The 22,190-nt window shown below is 44.3% G+C and overlaps 2 protein-coding genes across 2 annotated transcripts in view; both read left to right on the top strand.

The window, feature by feature from the left end:
- Nucleotides 1-17,502: 17,502 nt before the first annotated feature.
- Nucleotides 17,503-18,042, top strand: LOC127484169 (tripartite motif-containing protein 43B-like). The gene has a single exon (XM_051823693.2). It carries the CDS (start codon nucleotides 17,503-17,505, stop codon nucleotides 18,040-18,042), a length of 540 nt encoding a protein of 179 aa, XP_051679653.2.
- Nucleotides 18,043-20,242: 2,200 nt separating this feature from the next.
- The window catches only part of LOC100357717 (uncharacterized), a 36,898-nt gene continuing 34,950 nt past the window's right edge, over nucleotides 20,243-22,190 (top strand). Inside the window, exon 1 of the mRNA XM_070060593.1 lies at nucleotides 20,243-20,336. Coding sequence (XP_069916694.1) covers nucleotides 20,318-20,336 — 19 coding nt within the window. The 5' untranslated portion in view covers nucleotides 20,243-20,317. The remainder of the gene's footprint in view (nucleotides 20,337-22,190) is intronic.

Genomic DNA, 22,190 nt, shown 5'->3' with positions numbered 1-22,190 from the left:
CAGTCCCACTCTCTGCTTTGGCTTGGGAAGGCAGTGGAGGATGGCCCAAGTGCTTGGGGCCTGCAGCCACATGGGAGACCAGGAGGAAGAACCTGGCTCCTGGCTTCGGATTGGCGCAGCCCCGGCTGTAGTGGCCATCTGGGGAGTGAACCAATGGAAGGAAGACCTTTCTCTCTGTCCCTCTCTCACAGTCTAATACTCTGTCAAATAAGAAAAAATTATAAAGAGGCTGCCCTAAAGATTTCTTTAAATCTAAAATTGTCCATACTTGAATACTGTTCATTTATTGTTGACCACACAGTACTAATTCACTTCAAATTTTGCTTAACACGATAAAATTTGCTGACAATACACAGTATTATCTCACTTTATTTTGTTTATTTTGATGAGACTTAGGGATTCAATTTGAGGTTTTAATTTGTATTAATTTAATGATTAGTTAAGATGAGAACATTTCTATATTTGATTGCATATACACACAGCTCTCTCTCTCTATGCACGTATATTCTGTCTTTGTGAATGTCTGCTCTAAAATCTTACCTAATTTTATAGCAGGCTGACATTCTGTAGTTACTCAATGACTAACATTTAGTAGGCATGTAAGTATGATATCGTTTCATATATATTTGGTAATGTCTTCATGTCTTGAATTGCATTTCTGTCCTGTGAAAAAGTATCTTTCAAAATGCAGAAGTCACTAGTTTTCATAGAGGCAATGATTTTTACCTTCTTGGTTACTGTTTTATGTCCTGTTTAGGGAAACTTCCTCTATGAGCATATTCTCCTGTTGTTTTCCTGTTCACCTATGGAACTTAAGTCCATCAGGGGGCAGACATTCAGTACAGTAGCTAAGGTGACATTTTGGACAATCAGGTCTCAAATGGGAGTGCCTGAGTTTGAGTCCCAACACTGTGCTCAATTCCACCTTCTTGCTAATGTGCCCACAGGGAGGGAAGTAGTGAATGGTATCTGCTCACCCATATGCACTATTTGGATTGAGTTTCCACCTTCTGGTTTATCCTGGCTCTGATACAGCTCTTTGTGGGCATTTGTGGAATGTATTAAGAGGTGGGAGATCACTTTGTGTCTCTCCTTCAAAGAAGTGAAAAATGATCAATTTATCAATACAAGTTAGAACAAAAGTGAAACTAGAAAGGTGAGGTAGGGGTCTGTACTAAAATTGTTGACTTGCACATCAACTTGATACCCACACTGGCCTGTTGAGCTTGTGCTTTTCAAAGTAGAAGAGAGAACAAGTGGGGAGGCTCTCTGCAGTACCCGCATCCCATAAAGGCAGACTTGATTTCCAGCTGCTTCACTTCCAATCCAGCTCCCTGTTATGGTGCTAGGGATAGCAGTGAAGGATGGCCCAAGTGGTCAGGCCCCTAAGCTCATGTGGGAGACCTGTCGTCTATATATATAAATACATCTTTCAAACAAGAGAGACAGAGAGAACACTGGTAATGAATAGATAGATGTGTCATGAGGATTGCAAGGAAAAGCACCCCACCAGATTTTAAATTTGAATACAGCCAAGTTTAGATGACTACACTGAGTCAAGATGGGTAGGTAGTGCTGTATTCTGATTCTGGGTTGTTTCCATCAAAACTCATGTTGTGTCCTAATCCCACCAAGCAGCATTGTTGTAAAATGGAACCTTGAAGAGGTGATAAAGGACAGGGCATTTGGTGCAGAGGTAGGGATGTCACCTGGGACTCCTGCATACCATACAACCTCCTGGTTCAGACCCAGCTTCTCCACTTCCAATCCAGCTTCCTGCTAATGCAGCACTCTGGCAGGCATCCAATGATGGTTGAAGTGCTTTGATCCCTGTCAGCCACATGAGACCAGCACACAGCTCCTGGGTCCTCCAGTTGGCCTGCCCCAGCCATGGCTCTTTGGGAATATGTATTTGGGGTGTGAATCTGTGGATGAATGCTCTCTCTCCAAATGTCTCTCTACCATTTCCACGGAATGAAAACACTTTTAAAAAGTGGGAATTCAAGGCCGGCGCCACAGCTCAACAGGGTAATCCTCCGCCTAGTGGCACCGGCACACCAGGTTCTAGTCCCGGTCGGGGCACCGGATTCTGTCCCAGTTGCCCCTCTTCCAGGCCAGCTCTCTGCTATGGCCTGGGAGTGCAGTGGAGGATGGCCTAAGTGCTTGGTCCCTGCACCTGCATGGGAGACCAGGAGGAAGTACCTGGCTCCTGGCTTCAGATCGGTGCAGCAGACCAGCTGTAATAGCAATTTGGGGAGTGAACCAATGGAAGGACGGCCTTTCCCTCTCTCTCTCTCTCTCTCTCTTCAGTAACTCTGCCTGTCAAAACAAAAATGCTCAATTCTTGAACTCTTTACCTAGTTTAGGGTTGCCCTCATGATCATTAAGTAAACTGAAAACAGATGTTTGTAAAAATTAAGAGTCAGAACAGTAGATGGAGGAGAAAGAAGAGTTGGAGAGTGGGCAGGAGGGATGGTAGAGTGTGGAATATCAGTTTATTTTTTTTTAAGATTTCATTTATTGCTTATTTGAGAGGTAGAGTTACAGACAGAGAGAGGGAGAGACTGAGAGAATGGTCTTCCATCTGCTGGTTCACTCCCCAAATAACTGCAATGACCACTGCTCGGCTGATCTGAAGCCAGGAGCCAGGAGCTTCTTCTGGTTCTCCCATGTGGAGACAGGGGCCTAAGCATCTTCCACTGCTTTTCCCAGAGATAGTAGAGAGCTGGATTGGAAGTGGAGCAGCCGGGACTCGAAACGTTGTCTACATGGGCTGCTGGCCCCCTCATCATAGGTTTTCATTTTTTATTTTTTTAAAGATTAATTCATTTATTTGAAAGTCAGAGGTACAGAGAAAGACAGAGAGAGGCGCAGAGAGAGAGAGAGAGAGAGAGAGAAAGGTCTTCATCCAATGGTTCACTCCCCAATTGACTGCAATGGTCGGAGCTGTACCTATCCAAAGCCAGGAGGCCCAAGGACTTAGGCCATCTTCCACTGCTTTCCCAAGTCATAACAGAGAGCTGGATTGGAAGTGGAGCAGCCGGGACTCGAACTGGCGCCCATATGGGATGCTGGTGCTTCAGGCCAGGGTGTTAACTTGCTGTGCCACAGCACTAGCCCCAACACCGTATGCCTTTAAATGTGTATATTAAAATTTTATAACATAAATGTAATTTCTACAAAATATTAAAAATATATTCCAACATGCTATTCCATGATAAACACACAAGCTAAAATCTAAAATTTTTGTAGAGAGATCAACTTTCACATTCCACGACAAGATTTCCCAAGGGCTTCCTCACCAGAAATTCAGCAGTTTTCTGCATATGGCATCAGAAAAATAACAGAATAAATTCTATGAATTTAAAGTGCAAAAGTATGATAGAGATGAAACTTTGTACCTATTTCTTAGGTACATTTCCCTGGGCCTGGGAGTGATCTAATACTGCGGATAGTTAAATTCTAAGATGAAAATTCCTCTAATTTTCAAGTTTTAAGGTAAAAAACATGAATTCGGTTCTTCGGACCCAGTAGTCACCTGGCAAAAGGAATGGGTCCTCTGCAACGTCTAGGAATGGGTCCTGGGTCAGGTAGGTGGTTCTGAATTCCCTGGGCTCTGAAGGATCAGAAGGTCTCCACAGCCCAGTCAACACCAAGCCTCAGAACAAAATAAGCCTTGACTGGGCGAGGCCTTTATACAAGAGGAGCAAGCCCGGCCCTGATGGGGTTACTGTAGCAGAGAGGACTAGGGGGAGGGGCACTATTTCCCATCATTCCTTGGGCGTACTCCTTTCCAGGTGATTTAGTTAACAGCAATTGGATCAATCTCAAATTACACAAACGTTCTCTTGATTGAAATGAATAACTATTTGAGAGGTGATATTTGTTAATTTTTGAAATCCAGATAGATATTCTCTGAATACACCCATAAAAAGGATATTATGTATAAAAGCCTAAATTAATAGAAAGCTGAAGTATATTTTTATATTCACAAATTGATACACGATGCCGGATTTAACTGTGTTGCAAAGGCAAGGCCTGCAGCCAAGTACTTGGGAGTTCTTTTGCTGCCCTCCCAAGTGTATATAGCAGGAAGTCGGGTGATAATTGGTGCAGACAGGTCCCCACCCAGCACTGTGCTGGGTTGCCATCAGAGCAAGCAACAAGTTAAACCTGGATAGGTAGCTAACCTGTGTCCTCAGACATCAACAGTCAATAACAGGTTCCAAATCAGGGAATGCTGTTACTTCAGGATATTGGATGCTGGTGTTGAAAGCCACAGATTAACCAGCGGCCTCACATCTCCCAACCATAGTGAATTTTTAGAGTTTGCCAAAATGGTTGTTTTTTCAATATACACTCCTTCCAGATTAAAGGCATTTCATTTTTTCCACATTTTGCAGAATGATATTAGCTTTCTACACGGTATTATCTTACTGTTATTTTATTTATGGGACTTTCTTGTCTCATGAGGCGTGCACATACAGCCCCTATTGTTAATAGCAACTTCCCAGTTGATCATTAATTTAGTTTTCCTTACTTGATTATAGCCGAGAGGCTGAAGCTGGTGTGCATTTCCGGGCTCTTGCCCTGTAGCACCCCAGTCACTGGATGCAAGACCCTGCTACCCCGGGTCTGCATACCTGGAGATCCAGGAACACACTGGCCACGTGGACTGCTTCCCAGAGTGTACCAGGGCAGTTTGGCAGCCTGCTTCTGGAGAGACTGCCTATGGGTCACCCTGGCTACAAAGACTCCTTCCACTGTGCACTCCTCCCAGGCAGCACAGGGGAAGGGAGGCCTCCTAGCTCCTTGAGCAATGGCTGGGGCACAAAGGACAGGAGCCAGCAGAGCCATTAAGGCTCAGTCTGCACTGGAGCTGGGTAAGAGAGCACCAGGATCACAGCCCCAGAGGAATCCAGAACCTCCCCATCAGCGTCCTGCAGGTGTGGTCTTGTCTGCCTGCTGAGCCTTGCTGCGCTCTGGAAGATGGGACAGATCCTGCATCCACTCTGAAGTTGGTCCCAGCCATCCCCTGAGGGGACACCCAGGCCCCATTGGAACCACCAGATGACTTTGGACAAAGGAAGTTATGGGGGCTTGAGTGCAGCTCACTGAACCACCAGGTCCATGACCATTTTCTAAGTTCTCCTTTCTAACTTCTTGTGCTGCTGGCACAGGGTGCGCCTAGGAGAAGCCATGATGTTTCACTATCTCAGATCAGGCACATTGGGAGGCTCGCATGCCATGGCTATCTCCAAGGCCCCTGGGAGCCTGGTGTCCTATTTGTTGCCAGCAAACTTGCCTTGGCATTTCCCTGGAAGCTTGGAACCACCGCTGCCGCTGAGTTTGTAAACACAGGGTTTTTTCACGGGGGACAGCAGCTTTCTTTGAAGGAGGCTGCTTCATCTCCAGATCCCTAAACCCAGAAGGGGAGCTGCTGCCAGTCTTATCTCAGAGCCTGGAGCAGCCTAGGAGTCTCATTTACATACCTCTTTGGTATCTGTAGCTCCCCCTCTTCATGGAGGAACAACACTAAACCCTGCCTAGGCTTCATATCCGAGTCACGGCACCATTATGTCGCTCCCCCTCTTCGTGGAGGAACGACACAGGACCCTGCACTGTTCTTTTGTGTGCTCGGCCCTCCCCGGGTTTGCTGCTGGTTCTTCCCGGGTTGGGCTACCAACCCTTCCACCTCTGTGGAAGGGCGGTTCCCCCTGCCACTTTCCCCACTTCCGTAGGGGAGCGGCACACCGCCGGCCGGCTCTCTTGGGGGCTGCTCAGGTGTTCCTTCAGATAGATGTTCCTGGTGCATGTTGTCTCTCTCCTCCTTTATAGTCCTCTTCCACCAATCCCAACTCTGCTACCCACACACCGAGTACGCTGCTCTCCTCCAATCAGGAGCAGGATCAGCTCCTGCAGGTCATCACTCAAGTTGGCGAGAGGCACTGCGTAGAAGTTGTTACTCCCTTCTCAGCGCCATATTGTGGGAGAGAAGATGCATAGAATAAGTCTTAATTCCAGTAACAGTCTAGTCCGAGTTGCTCCCCACAGTCTCTAACCAGCACCTGGAGCTGCAGGAGTCCCTGGCTGGAGTCTGTATAGCTACCAGGTCCCAGGGTCTGTGGGAGCCCTCAGACCTTGGCTCCACCCCTGGTGGCGTCGACTTCAGGGTTAAGGCAGAACCCAGGATCAGAATCTTTTATGCTCTGTCTCTATTGATTCAGTGTTTTCTTCATGGATGGATTTAGTACTTTGTATTGGATACATTTAATTTATTCAAAATGACAAGAACAGCTGTGCCTTGTTCTACAGCATCATTGAGAGTTATTGATTTCATAACTAATGGGTTCCCCAATGCTTTCTGTGTAATGTTTTTGGATTGTGTCTTTCTTTTTTTCTCTCTGAGAAACAGGTAGAAAAGAGGATGTCAGCCATCAAGGATTTTAATCCGTGTCTTAGGAAACTTATAAATCCTTTTGACAAGGTTATCTTTATTTATATTTTGTCATGTCTACAATGGTTGGCTTTATTCATTGGTGTATGTTTACATTGTGGTGTAAGAACTTGGCCAGAACAGCCTTGGCCCTCATCCCAAAATGGAGATTTCTCCTGCCCAGCACACTCCAGATCAAGCCTCCAGAGATGTCCCAGCAAAGGAAGGAAAGATGAGTCTCTGTGTGGCACTGCCTGACCTGTCACCCAGAGCACAAGACAGAAAGGCAGGGAACCCAACTCAGAGTCTCTCTGCTCAACACTGTGATAAGAAAAAAAGGACAGTAGAAATGACCAGAGAGAACAATTCTTTAACCTGATCTTCCCACTTAAGTGTGATTTAATAACTAAAGGAAGACGCATTCCTTTCAGGATGTGTTTCTCATCTGATGAGCTACAGGAATGCAGCATTTTAGGGAAGAGTCACAAGTAATATCTGGTTTCTAACTCTTCCAAAATAGATGGAAATATACATCCCTATGTTCTTTTCGTATGGATGACCTAGGAAATTTTTAATCTAGAAAGTTTGTAGGTCCCCCCACCCCCATCTCTCTCTCTGTAACTCTGCCTTTCAAATAACCAAGCATATCTTAAAGAAAACTCATTCAAAATACACTGATTTCAAAACAAAAGTGGTGAATATGTCCAGGACCGTGGGTAAGTACCTGATTTGTACTCACACAGACTACAGGTTCAGATTCAGTTCCCACTTGGGGGAGTGTGGCACATTATCCCCATATAGGTGTTGGCAGTGCTGTCCCTGATGAGGCTCCTTTGAATTGGCCACCTGGAGGACCCAGAACACACTGGTCAAGTGCACTGGTGCTGGGACCTCCCCTGGGCCAATTGGAAACCTGCTCCTGGCAAGCACTCAGCTGGGACTTCCCTGCTGCACAGCTCTTCCCTCTGGACACTCCTCCCAGGCTGGGGAGGGGAATGGAAATCCTGTGGCTCAGACCAGTGGGAGGCAGAGCCATGAGACTTTAGACTCCACCCCAGCCAGGAAAGGAAGCATCAGGACAGCAGAGAAGGTCTATGGAATCCTTGCCATTAATTTCTTTTTCATCATCCTGTAAAGAAATCCAATGTCTATTAGTGTATACTCCCCGTGGGCATACCTCCTAACTCCAACACCTGAAAAATCCTTTTCTACTTTGACATTTGTGGGGTTGTATATTCTAAGCATCATGTGCTAATAAAATGATGAAATAAGTGGCTGTGGCATCTTGTTTCCCATTTAGCTGAATGCCACCAAGGCACGTCATCATGCAAACAGCCTTTCATTCCCATAGTTGACTATGTCTTGGGTAGTGGAGTGAAGTCTCTTCTCTCACTTTACTAAATAAAATGAAGTTTGCAAAGGTTTTTCTTCAAATCTGGCCTTTTGGGGTAGATGCAAATGCCTGACAACCAATCACTTCATCAAGTCCTGGTCATTCATTTCATTTCAGCTCAGTTTTTTTCAGGAAGCCCTTCACGACTGCAGAGATCACACACTCTAAGCATAACATCCAACATCACCAATAACATCCAACATAAATTCAACCAACTGGTAGTTAATGATAACTGCGCAGTACAAATTCCAAATTTTCCAAATGGAAAATCTTTCCTGGTGCTGTATTGCTATTACCCAGAGCACTGTTTAGGACATATCAGACAAAACAAATGTAGTCAATGAGTGGACTAAAGAACAAATAAGAGTTCAGTATTGGGGCCGTCGTTGTGGCTCACTTGGTTACTCCTCCACCACCAGTGCTGGTTCTGTCCCCGTTGCTCCTTGCTTGTCTTCCAGTCAAGCTCTCTGCTGTGTCCCAGAAGGGCAGTGGAGGATGGCCCAAGTGCTTGGGTCCTGCATCCGCATGGGAGACCAGGAGGAAGCACCTGGCTCCTGGCTTCAGATCAGTGCATTGTCAACCCTAGCGACCACTGGGGGAGTGAACCAATGGAAGGAAATACTTTGTCTCTGTCTCTCTCTCTCACTGTCTACAACTCTACCTGACCCCTAACCCCCCACAAAAAAAAAAAAAAAAAAGAGAGAGAGAGAGAGAGTTAGTATTAACAAAGTTATTCTAACATCAAGAACATTCATGTTTGGCTCAGTGGTTTCAGATCCACTTGGAATGGCCACATCTCTTTTTGGAGCACTTGGGGACATGTCCTGCTCCTCTGCATATTCTAGCTGCATGGTAACAACGGGCACTGTGGGCAACAACAGATGATGGCTCAAGTACTTGGTTTCTCCCACCTACATGGAAGACCAGAAATACATTTCTGGATCCTAGCTTTGTCCTTGCCCAATCCTAGCTATTTTGGGTAGTGAATTGGCAGGTGGAAACTCTGTAGGCTTAATATTATGTAATCTACTAACTCAAGTCACTACTAATTCAACTAACTGTGATGGTCAATCCTGTCTCAAATGTCCAAAATCTACACTATTTCTGGGTGAATCTCTCAAAGTGTTAGAAGATGAAACTAGTTTTAGCTTTCCCCAAGACCATAATCTCTTTGTTTTAGAAATAAAAACACCATGAGAAGTGTGATTGTGTGTGGGGGGGCAGTTTGTTGAAAATACAAAGCAGCAATCATACCAAAAGTGAGTTTCTGCTTTATACTCCCAGCCAGAACACAAGATGACAGGATTTCCTCATCAATGCCAAGCTCAGAATAAATAAATACACACACACAAACAAAAAAGAACCACCATGGAGACAGCATCACTTTACAAACTCTTTCTCTTGATAATTTCTGGTTTCCAGCTGACCAGATAGGTTGTTCTTCTTCTTTTTTAAAAGAGATTCATTTTATTATTTATTTGAAAGTCAGAGTTACACAGAGAGTGGAGAGGCAGAGAGAAAGAGATTTCCATCAACTGGTTCACTTCCTAATTGGCCGCCACGGCCAGAGCTCCCAAGCTAGGAGCCAGGAACTTCTTCCAGATCCCCCACACAGGGCACAGGGGTCCAAGCACTTGGGCAATCTTCACTGCTTTCCCAAGTCATAGCAGAGAGTTGCATCAGAAGTGGAGCAGTCGGGACTCGAACTAGCACTCATATGGGATGCTGGCACTGTAGGTGGCAGTTTTACCTGCTTCCCCCAGCGCCAGCCCCTTGATGAATTTCTTCTCTCACTGTGTCATCCTCTCTGTGCATGTGAATGGTTTTATCAGCTGAAGCTGTTAGTCATTAACTTTCAGATTGATCAAAAGCACAAACGAATATTCCAGATTCACTGTCCAATGACCCAGGCTGCACCCCTGCGTGGACTCTGAAAATTGGAGCCAGTTCTCCAGTCCCAAAGGTGCATAGTGCCCTTGTCAGCTCCACATACAAGTACTCCATCAGAATTTGCAGTCAATGTGTTAATAATAGCTTTATGTCCAGACACAATTTGAATGAAACATCCATCAGGGAATTTCCACTGTTTGATGTTCTGTGGCGAACCAGAGCAAATGTGTAATGTCTGGGATGTAACACTCCAGCTGTCACTGATCCTTTATGATTTGTTAATGGCACTCTCATCTTCCCAGCCACCGGATCCCATAATCGTATTGTAGTGTCATGGCTTCCTGTAATAATTTGTGGTTCTGCAGCTTGACACTTCACTGTAGCAGCTGCATTTGTATGTCCAGAAAATGTGTGTACACTGGCGCTTGTTCTCACATCCCAAATCTGTGCAGTTGAGTCTCGACTACAGATTACCAGCACATCGATTGTTGTGTACAAATCCAAGCCCTACACTGTGCTCAGATGTCCATGATAATGCCTTAGAACCTTATAACTTTATTTTACACTGAGGGCTGAGAGTGCCAGGCTTTTGCACAAGCTGACACTGGCAGGACGTTAGAGGGCAGGAGGATGGCAGAAGTCTCTGTGCCTCTCCTCTGCCTTAGAGGAACCACCTCTTCCCAATGCCACCCTCCTTGCAGAACTCTGGTCCTGTTGTAGTTTATATCACAAACCTCCTTCACCCATAATTAGGGTGGTCACGGCTCTTTCAGATGTTACTTTCTGGGTTGTTTCACTGTCTCATGTTTGGTTTTTCAGGTCTTCCTTCACTCCCGTATCAAATACCTGGCAGGAAACACCCCTATGGGAGCTCTCTCTCTCTCTCAGTCTATAGAAAGAAAGAAAGAAAGAAAGAAAGAAAGAAAGAAAGAAAGAAAGAAAGAAAGAAAGAAAAAAGAAAGAAAGAAAGAAAGAAAGAAAGAAAGAAAGAAAGAAAGAAAGAAAGAAAGAAAGAAAGAAAGAAAGAAACAGGGTTAGCTACAATTTGAAGATTTTAAAAATTCATGGGTACTACATTCTACCACTTGTCTTCACCAATCATCATCCAATTCTATGGACACTTTCTTCATCTTTTCTACAATTTTAGTTGTCTGGGAAGAATTCAGACAGGAAAACCAAGCTTTTTCCCTAAGGACATTTGTCAGTAATGGCGACAATAAGACAAATAAAATAATTTTGGAGGTATACCTATAATAATCATAGGACTTGGCAATAGAGTTTTTTTTTTTTTTTTGGCAGAGTTGGACAGTGAGAGAGAGAGAGACAGAGAGAAAGGTCTTCCTTCTGTTGGTTCACCCCCCCTCGCCAAATGACCGCCACAGCTGGTGCACTGTGCCAATCTGAAGCCAGGAGCCAGGTGCTTCCTCCTGGCCTCCCACACAGGTGCAGGGTCCAAGCACCTGGGCCATCCTCCACTGCCTGCCCGGGCCACAGCAGAAAGCTGCACTGGATGAGGAGAAACTGGAACAGAATCCGGTGCCCCAACCAGGCCAAGAACCTGGAGTGCTGACGCAGCAGGTGGAGGATTAGCCTAGCAAGCTGTAGCTCCAGCCTGACTTCTTAAACCATTAATACAATCTTGATGTGAATGGAAGGGGAGAGGGAGCGGGAGAGGGGAGGGTTGCAGGTGGGAGCGAAGTTATGGGGGGGAAAAGCCATTGTAATCCATAAGCTGTACTTTGGAAATTTATATTCATTAAATACATTTTAAAAAAATGTTAAATACCAGATAGCAATATGGGTCACATATCTAATACTAAATTTTCTAGTGAACACAAAAAAATAAACCAAATAAAATTAACATTATTGATATTATTAAATTTCTTATACACTAAACATTTTAAATAGCTATTGTTATAAATATTACTAATGTATTTTACATATTTATATGCTAATTTTGTGTGCAATGCACATTTTACACCTCAACCATCCCTGGCAATACACGTTCTCTTTTAGTCACTTGTTGATTCAAGTTCTTTTGCTGGTTCTTCTCTGTTTCTCTGAACTGTTTTGAAACATGCCTGCTCAGATGTGCAAATCAGTGAAGAATCGGCATACAGTGTAAAGTATGGTGCAGATTACAGAGTGGCACACTCTACCCAGGGATAGGGAATTTTCTTTCTGGCTGTTTATAACATCATTTGTGGCATCTTCTCTGCATTTATAAAAATACATCTGCATATATTAAATGTCATCGGAGGCTCTGACTAATAGAACCGAGAACAAGATAATTCTTGTGAAAGCTGTTGGTGTTGTTTATTGGTGTTCAGTAATGAGTTGCATTGTCTCATTTAGGCGAGGAAGAGGTCCTGGGACATAGTGTTTGGTTACAAACAGTGGGGTGACGTGCAGGGGAAATGTACACTGTGCTGTAGAGATGAGGGACACCAGTTCCAATATGTACCTTTGATTTCTAAAACAACCTGAATCACAGTGGAAAAATGTTTCATTCTCTTCTAGTTTTGTATCTCTCCTATATAACAGAGGAACATTTCTCAAACCCTGCACTAAAAGTTTTGTTCTTTGGGGGCTGGGAGATAGGATAAGGGTGGGGCATGTGTGAGTTCTCTGGGCTTCCTGGCTTATTGTGTGACTCCTCACCTGTATGTGATCTGCCAATCATCACTCCTCAGGCACCAGACAAATGAGCCACTCTAATTCTCCTAATCCTTTCATCTATAGGTTCATGGAACTGAAATTACAGAATATATGGCATTTTCTATTTTTCTTTCACATAACTGTGTTTCCTAGGTTCATCATTATTATCAGCAATAATATTAACATTCATTGAATTTTAAACAAATTATAGCTGACAAAAGACATGGAATGTTCCTTTTATTGAAACAACATAACTAAGTAGCCTTTTTTTGTGAACCTATTTTTTTAAGAGTTTATTACTTGAGAGTTGGAATTACAGACAGAAGGAGAGCCAGAGAAAAGGGTCTTAGATCTGCTGCTTCACTCCTGAAATGACTGCAATGACCAGAGCTGAGTCCATTATGAAGCCAGGAGTTTCTTCCAGCTCTCCCAGCTGGGTGCAGAGGTCCAAGCACTTGGGTCATCTTATTTTTGTTTTTTTTTTTTTGGACAGTGAGACAGAGTGGACAGTGAGAGAGAGAGAAATGAGAGAAAGGTCTTCCTTTGCCATTGGTTCACCCTCCAATGGCTGTTCTGGCAGCGCGCTGTGGCCGGCGCACCGCGCTGATCCAATGGCAGGAGCCAGGTGCTTCTCCTGGTCTCACATGGGGTGCAGGGCCCAAGCACTTGGGCCATCCTCCACTGCACTCCCTGGCCACAGCAGAGAGCTGGCCTGGAAGAGGGGCAACCGGGACAGAATCCGACGCCCCGACTGTGACTAGAACCCAGTTTGCCGGCGCCGCAAGGCGGAGGATTAGCCTAGTGAGCCGTGGCTGCCGGCCACTTGCGTATCTTCTACTTCTTTCCCGGGACAATGCAAAATCTTGATCCAAGGAGGAGCAGCTGCGCCACAAACTGGCAAACATATGGCAGCACTGCAAGAGGAAGCTTAGCCTACATTGCCACAGCACCGGCTGGGCCTGTCTTCTTTTGAAACTTCTATGAGATATACATGCCTTATTACAACTGTTTTGAAACAGTGGTTAATTCTCTTTTCCAGATAATCAAAACACTTAAAGAAATAAAACAGCAATCAGGTAAAATCATCCCAGCAGGTTTTACTACTATTAATTCTGAGAATCATATCTCCAGGTATACTTCAATTGGTATTTATTGATATGGCAAATCCTATATATAAGTTCAACATATTAAAGTTTTAATTTGAAAGTTATCACTAAAGTTATAACTTCAACACAATTAAATTCTGCATCATGTATCAATTTGTGAATGTAAAAATGTACTTCAACATTCTATTAATTTAGGCTTTTATGCATAATATCCCCTTGATGAGTACATTCAGAAAATATCTATCAGAATTTCAAAAATTATCCCAGCAGGTTTTACTGCTATTAATTCCAAGAATTATATTTCCAGGTATTCTTCCTTTGATACTTATTGATATGTCTAACCCTATACATTACTGCCTTGTATTGATTTGTGAGTGTAAAAATGTAACTCACCCATCTATTAATTTAGGCTTTTATACACACTATCTCGATGGGTTTATTCAGAGAATATCTATCTGGATTTCTAAAATTAACAAATATTGCCGGTTTCATTTCGGCTGCTCCCCTTCCCATCCAGCTCTCTGCTATGGCGTGGGCAAGCAGTAGAAGATGGCAGAGTGAAGGAGAGAGGGAGAGAAAGAGATCTTCCACTAGCTGTTTCACTCTCCAAACTGCCAGACAGTTTGGGCTGGGTCAGGCTGACCCAGAAGCTTCATCAGGGAATCCCATTTGGATGCAGGTGTCCAAATGTTTGGACAGCTTTCTCAGTTGCATTAGCAGGAATCTGAAGTGGAGCAGCAAGGATTGAACAGGCACTTCCATATGTGATCAACCCTCAGTTTAAGTTGTGATAATCTCTGTCATTCCAAGCACATTCCATTTTAAAAAAAAATTTTTTTTAACTTATTTGAGTAGAAGAGAAAGAGAGAGACAGAAAGAAATGCCTTCCGTAGTTATACAAACTATCTCGATGGGTGTAGTCAGAGAATATCTATCTGGAATTCAAAAATTTACAACTGTCACCTCCCAAATAATTATTCATTTCAATCAAGAGAACTTTTGTGTAATTTGAGATTGACCCAATTGCTTTTAACTAAATCACCTGAGAAGGTGTTCACCCAAAGAATGATGGGAAATAGTGCCCCTCCCCCTAGTCCTCTCTGCTACAGTAACTGCATCAGGGCCGGGCTTGCTCCTCTTGTATAAAGGTCTCACCCAGTCAAGGTTTATTCAGTTCTGAGGCTTGCTGTTGACTGGGTTGTGGAAACCTTCTGATCCTCCAGAGCCCAGGGAACTCAGAGCCACCTACCTGACCCAGGATCCAATCCAAGAAGTTGCAGAGGACCAATTCCAATCGTCAGGTGAGTACTGGGTCCAAAGAAATGAATTGAAGTTTTTTACCTTAAACCTTGAAAACAGAGGAATTTTCATTTTATGACTTGGCAATAAGCAGTCTTCTGTTGCTTTCAGGCATATGTTCATGTGTCTAAGAAATATATATAAGTCATCTAGGGGGTGAACCAATGGAAGGAAAACCTTTCTTTCTCTCTCTCACTAACTCTGCCTATCCAAAAAATAGAAATATGTATAAAAGTTTTTGCCTATTATAATTTTGTATCTTATAAATTAATATATTTTCTGTAATTTTTCTGATGCCATGTGCATCAAATGCTGAAGTTCTGGCAAGGTTGCCATAGAAAATCTTCTTGTGGAATCTGTAAAATGAGTTCTCTACAGAAATTTTACATTGCAGCCAGGTTGTCTAATGATGGTTTAATCTAAGCTAGGAAGGAGCCAGAGCTTATTCCAGGTCTCCAGGAAAGACACAGGGCCAAGCTCTTGAGCCATTTGCCAATGCTTTCTCAGGCATGAAAGTGGGGAGCTGGATTGGAAGTGGAGCAGCTTGGATTACACCACAGCTCCCACATGGAATGCCAGCATTGTGAGCTGTGGCCTAACCCTTAGGCCAGCCCCTAAGTTAACCATTCAAGAAAACATCTGAGACCATGGAGCAAGGTCTTGGGGCCACTTTGGGAAAAAAAAAACACATAATGGCAGATATTCACAGTGTTGGAACAACCCAGAGAGCAGCATCTGAAAGAGTGTAACTATGGGTGAAGGAGGTTTGTGATGTAAACTACAACAGGACCAGAATCCTGCAAGGAGGGTGGCAGCAGGGAGGAGGTGTTTCCTCTAAGGCAGAGGAGAGCCACAGGGACTTCTGCCATCCTCCCACCCTCTAACGTCTGCCAGTGTCAGCTTGTGCAAAAGCCTGGCGCTCTCCGCCCTCAGTGAAAGTTTCTTGGAACAATTTACATCTGGTCAACTTCCCCACATCTCGCAAACCCAGTCTACAGTTTGCTTGTCTCTTAGCCCCTGGGTACTATTTTCTGCACCTTGTAAATCCAATGAATCACTTTTCCACCTACCCTGTAACCTCATGATGCAAATCCAATTAGTTCTGAAGACAGAAGCTCTCTCATTGAGTGGATTTGGTGGGTGGGTCTGGTGAAATCCTGTCAAAGGGGACACACCCAGAGGAGTTGAGATCAGAAGAGAGAATCCTGAACTGGAAACAGCTGTGCATAGAACTGAAATGACCAATCACATCTGCACTTCCAAAGGTGAGACTACTCATCACACACACTTTGAGTATAGAATTTAGAGGACAGGCCTTCATGTTCAGTTTCTTTTACAAATATACTTGAAGTTTAATGATCAGATTACGGATGTTTTATCAAAGCAAATGTGTCTTTTCTACTAATTTTTTTTAAAGATTTTATTTATTTATTTGGGAGGTAGAGTTAGTGAGAGAGAGAGAGAGAGAGAGAGAAGGAGGGAGAGAGAAGTCTTCCCTCCAACGGTTCACTCCCCACTTGGCCACAACAGCCAGAACTGCACTGATTTAAAACCAGGAGGCAGGAGCTTCATCCCAGTCTCCCACGTGGGTGCAGTTGCCCAAGCACTTGAGCCATCTTCTACTTGATTTAAAGGACAATTGGCCAGTTGTTGCCCATTGCTGTGGTTGACTGTTCACCTTTTCAGAATGTGACCATCCCTCTGATGACATGAACTAACTCTGGGAAAATGATATTTTCTCAAACTGGAAATGATTTTTAGTTTATTACTTGAAGAAAATGTTCAGGTTGAGGTTGAAAAGGAAACTCACCTGCTTATTGTTTTAGAAGCTGAGCATTCAACTTAACACTGATTAAATCAAATAATCTTCGATTAAGCCTGGTCTCATAACTGATTTCAGAAAAGTACCTCTGAGTTGCAAGGCAGAGAGGATAGACCCATAGTATGGAGTTCCACTGTTTTGGTGTGTGTTAAAGCCAAGCAGTCCTGCAGGAAATGAATAGCGTAGGAACTCAGAGAAGAGAGAGAGAGGAAGAGGATGAGGAGGAGGGGAGATGCAGAAAGAAATACTGATCTTGTGTTGCTTCTAGGCCAATAAGAAAATGAAAACAAACCTTGGAATCATCTCATCTTTTACCATCACCTTAAATTTCTCCAAATAAATTTGTTACGTACTGTTTATTATGTAGTTGAAAGGTTTATTTATTTATTTATTTGAAAGAGAAATTCTTAGAGGTAGAGACAGAGGGAGAGACAGGTCTTTGATTCTCTAGATCACTCTCCAAATGTTCCCAAAGGCCAGCACTGACCCAATCAGAAGCCAGGAGCCAGGATCTTCTTCTGGGACTCCCCATGGGTATGCTCAGTGGCCCAAGGACATTGGTCATCCTCTGCTAGCTTCTCAGGCACATCAGCAGGGAGCTGTTCAGAAGTAGAGCAGCCAGGACTCAAACTGCCACCCACATAGGATGTGGGCCCTGCAGCTCAGGGTTTTAATCTGTTGTGCTACAGCACCGACCCAGGTTACTTCCTTTAAACAACCATATTACATGTATTACTTTCTTAGTTCTGTTAGATTGTAGACCCAGCATGTTTATACTCATGATGTATAGGTTTGTATGCAGGCAAGTAGGGGAAGAAAACGGTACACAGTGCATGCTTTCTCTCTTCAGGGAAGACTACTTTATTTCTCTCTGTTTTTAAAGGATCTTCATCGAGACATGGATCCAGCCACGTTGCAAGTCTTCCAGCAGGAACTCACATGCCCAATTTGCATGAACTTCTTCCTAGACCCAGTTAGGATAGGCTGTGGACACAACTTTTGTAGATCCTGCCTTTCTCTGAGCTGGGAGGAAGCCGAGACTCCCATGTGCTGCCCAATGTGTAAGGAGATGTCAGAGAAGACAAACTTCAAAACCAATGTCGTGCTCAAGAAGCTGGCTTCTGCTGCCAGAAAGTACCAATTGAACCAGGTCACCAGGTTGCAGGAGCAGGTCCCTGGTGAGCAGACAGAAGCAGCAGGGCTCCTCACAGAGGTGGACAAGAGCCTGCACTATCAGCCTCTCTCTGGATGCCCACAGCCCGAGATATATGACCACACCATGATGGAATGTGCTGCTGAGGAGTCCCGGGTGAGTAATGCCTCCAGAGCCATGTGGATTCTCTGGGATCCTGAACTAGAGAGAAAGGTGGGGATTTGTGGAAATGGAGTGGAAGTGGGTGAGAATGGAGACTGTGATGGTAGTGATTTTTCCCTGTGAATCCCAAGATGTAAATGTGTCCTTCCATGTTGTTACTCAATGGACCCCATATTCACAATTGGGTTGAGTTGTCATGAGGGGGAGCCAGCTTAGAAGCACTGTCCATGCATGGCCAGTTGGTAAGGTGCAGTGCAAGTGGTCATCAGCAGAAACTTGGGCTTGTGCTGCAACTGTGACTGCTTCACAGCCAAGTAACATAAACACCGTTTCTAAGGAAGCAAATTTTATTGACTTTATTCACATTTTCTATTGTAAGTTTCATCTTTTATTTTTAAGATTTACTTATTTCAAAGGTAGTTTTATATGCAAACACAGAAAGCAAAAGAGAGAAAGAGAGAGAGAGAGCAAGAGAGAGAGATGTGCCATACATTTTGTGGTTTCCACCACAAATGCTCACATGACCAGGGCTGGGCCAGGCTGTAGCTGGGAGTCAGGATATTCTTTTGGAACTTTCCCATGGGTGTCAAAGGCCAAAGCACTTGGGACATCTTCCGTTGCTTTCACAATCCATCAGAAGGGAGATGGAGCAGAGGTGGGGGGGCAGGACATGAACTGCAGCCCACATGGCATACTGGTTTAGCAGGAGGCCAATGAACTCATTACACTGCAATGACATCCTTGTAATTTTCTCTTTTTTTTTTTCACTGTTTAAGGAATTTTTATTAAAGCAAGAATTTTATAATCCAAATTACGTTATATAAGGCCAGTGCTATCAATCGGTTTGGCCCTGCCTAGGCAACCCCAGAATATTCAATAAATCTGCAGGATATTTATTTTTAGGTGATAATTTGTTGTGTCCATGAATGATGTTGTAACTATCCAATTGCCTTTCACAGAAATAATATTCCCTACTCTTGCCTCCATCGTCACAGGGGTACAAAACTGAGAACAATTTTCTGATGACATTGAGGCCTTGCCTTTGCCTAAGAAAGCTTTGATAGTCATTTGCAGTGAACTCCGATGTTCGGAGGTTTCCCTGCTTTGCAATAATGTTAGCAGCAGTCAGACCTCTCTCTGGAATGTGAGTGGGCGTGAGGGAACCTACAACCTAATCTTTTTACAGCTGCACATCTTCATCCTGAGTACCACCTTCTTAATTCACACAGAGGAAGTTCTTCATGGATCAGGTCATAGTCTGTTATTAACAGACTCTGATCCCTCTTTACAAGATCATAAGGAGAAAATATATTACTACAAATTAACAATGCAAGTATTTCATAGAGATCAGAGGAGAGAATTATCATAACTGAATGTTTTTTTCTTTTTTGCAGGATATGCAGAGTGTATTAGAAAGGTAAGTTTACAATGAGAATCTGCAATGTGTAAGAAAGTTGTGTTCTTGCTGATGCAGCAGATGCTTCTGTTTTGCATGATTTCCTTTGATCTTCCTGACTATTTACCATGTTGTTGGATAAGGGATTCTGAGGTCTTCTACTCTTTAGTGCCAGATGAGGTGTGGGTGAACCGAAATATACAAAAAAAGATTTGACTTTCTGGGCTTTATTTCGCCTTCTCTCTCCTCCCCTTCCTTTGAAACTATCCCAACCAACCCTTATGTACATATTATTCTGAGAAATCCCAGAGGAGGCCCCACCCTTGAAAGAGGGAAAGTGAGAAACACACAGGAAAGAGCAATTCCCACAGCAGGGAAGGAGGAGCGAGGATTCACTCCTGGGAGCAGCAGTGAGCAGGTCCTGCCCTCTGAGTCTGTCCCAGTTGCTGGCTGGTCAGGGGCATTAGCCACCTCAGCTCCCTCAGGACCATGGCTGCCAGTTTGGATTTCCATTCCCTTGCTTGGCAGAAAAGCTCACAGCCTCCTGGCTCAGTGCAGATCCTCCTGACTGTACTGTTGGGGATGTCTGTTGACTGAATTCCCATAGATTCTACCTAAAAGCCCTGCTCTCTGTAGCTACTCAGGATTTCTGTTTTACCTGAAGTCAAGTGAGGGATACAGGGGGCAGCCACTGTCATTTGAGAGGTTGAATAATGTCTGAGAAGAAAGAGGCAAATGGATGTGATGTGAAATTTAGAGAGAAGTACTAATTTTATTTCACCTAAGGTAGTGAATACATTTATTCTTATTAGATGATAATGGGAAAATTCCCAATGAAATATCTTGGATTTACAGCTGGTACTTTTGATTTGACCCTGCTATTGCCCTTTGACCTGGAGTGTCACTCGTGTGATTCCTTACAGAGCAGAGCTGGTGCAGACGCTCCGTCTCCAGGGGGTGAACCCAGAGCTGACATTGCGGAACATCACTGGACTCAGAGAGATGCTAAACAACTTCAGAGGTGAGCTCAGCCTCCATCCTTCCAGCCCTAATTTCCTTCTTCACGGCTTTTGTGCCTGAGCCATTTCCTATTTTATTTCATTTTGTGTCCCTGAAAATGTTATAGGATTTTTTGAAACTGTGCCTTCTCATTTTGTTTCATCACAATTCAATGATCTAAACTGAAATTTGTAATGAGCATGCTGATGTAAGCAAACTACAGGAAGAGTATCCAGGTCATTTGATTAAGAAGGGGTACAATGCTCACTTCTTAGAGCAGCAGTCAAAACTGTGGGTTTACTCCATTCACTGCAGGTTTTTAGGGAGAAATAGAGAGAAAGGGAGCTCTTCCACCTGCTGTTTTACTCCCCCAGAAGGCCGCAATGGCCATGGCTAGCACAGGCCAAAGCCAGGAGCCAGGAGCTTCTTCTGCTACTCCCACAAGGGTAGCAGAGGCTCAAATATTTGGGTCATCTTCTGCTGCTTCCCCAGGCCATTCTCAGGGAGCTGGATTGGAAGTGGAACAACTGGGACATGAAGCAGCTACCATATGGGATGCCCGTGTCAGAGCCATCAGCCTTAACCACTATGCTGTAATACTGGCCAGATCTTAAAATTTAAATTTGGCACTTGTGTCGCTCCCCCTCTTCGTGGAGGAACGACACTAAACCCTGCCTAAGCTTCCTATCCGAGTCACGGCACCATTATGTCGCTCCCCCTCTTCGTGGAGGAACGACACAGGACCCTGCGCTGTTCTTTTTGTCTGCTCGGCCCTCCCCGGGTTTGCTGCTGGTTCTTCCCGGGTTGGCTACCGTCCCTTACACCTCTGTGGAAGGGCAGTTCCTCCTAGACACTATCCCCACTTCTGCGGGGGAGCAGCACACCGCCGACCGGCTCTCTCGGGGGCTGCACAGGTGTTCCTTCAGACAGATGTTCCCCTTAGATGTTCCTGGTGCATGTTGTCTCGCTCCTCCTTTATAGTCCTTTTCCACCAATCCCTACTCTGCTACCCACACGCCGAGTATGCTGCTCTCCTCCAATCAGGAGCAGCTCCTGCTGCTTATTGGTTGAACTGGAGGCAGCTGTGTAGAAGCTGTTTCTTCTTCTCCCAGCGCCATATTGTGGGAGAGCAGATGCATAGAATAAATCTTAATTCCAGTAACTTAGTCTAGTCCGAGTTGCTCCCCACAACTTGTGGTTTTTAATTTGTTCTATATGCCAAGTACATTTATGCTGCACTGCTAATATAGCTATTATCATTGATAAACTCAGAAGTATTTGACCAACCCAGAAAAGGAGAAATTCTCACAAGCAGAACCATTCTGGCTGGCACCGCGGCTCACTTGGCTAATCCTCTGCCTGCGGCCCCAGCACCCCGGGTTCCAGTCCGGTTGGGGCTCTGGATTCTGTCCTGATTGCTCCTCTTCCAGGCCAGCTTTCTGCTGTGGCCCGGGAAGGCAGTGGAGGATGGCCCAAGTGCTTGGGCCCTACACCCGCATAGGAGACCTGAGGAAGCACCTGGCTCTTGGCTTGGGATCGACGGAGTGCACCAGCCACAGCGTACCACCCGTAGTGGCCATTTGATGGGTGAACCAATGGAAAGGAAGACCTTTCTCTCTGTTTCTCTCTCTCTCACTCTCTCTCACTGTCTAACTCTGCCTGTAAAAAAAGAGCAGAACCATTCCAATACTATCAATGATTCTGAAAACAATTAAATGATGAGAGATCTGTGAACACAGTGCAATGATGTTAGGCCTGCAGTAGAGAGAGTTCAGGGACAGACGGTTGAAACCCAGATTGGGCTAAATCCACATTCTGAACAGATAAGCTGAAGTCAGAACATTCTTTAAATATACTACTTATTGGAGCATGAGTT

Source organism: Oryctolagus cuniculus, chromosome 1 (assembly GCF_964237555.1).
Source record: "Oryctolagus cuniculus chromosome 1, mOryCun1.1, whole genome shotgun sequence".
Classification (NCBI taxonomy): Eukaryota; Metazoa; Chordata; class Mammalia; order Lagomorpha; family Leporidae; genus Oryctolagus; species Oryctolagus cuniculus.
This window is presented reverse-complemented; position numbering and strand designations above follow the sequence as displayed.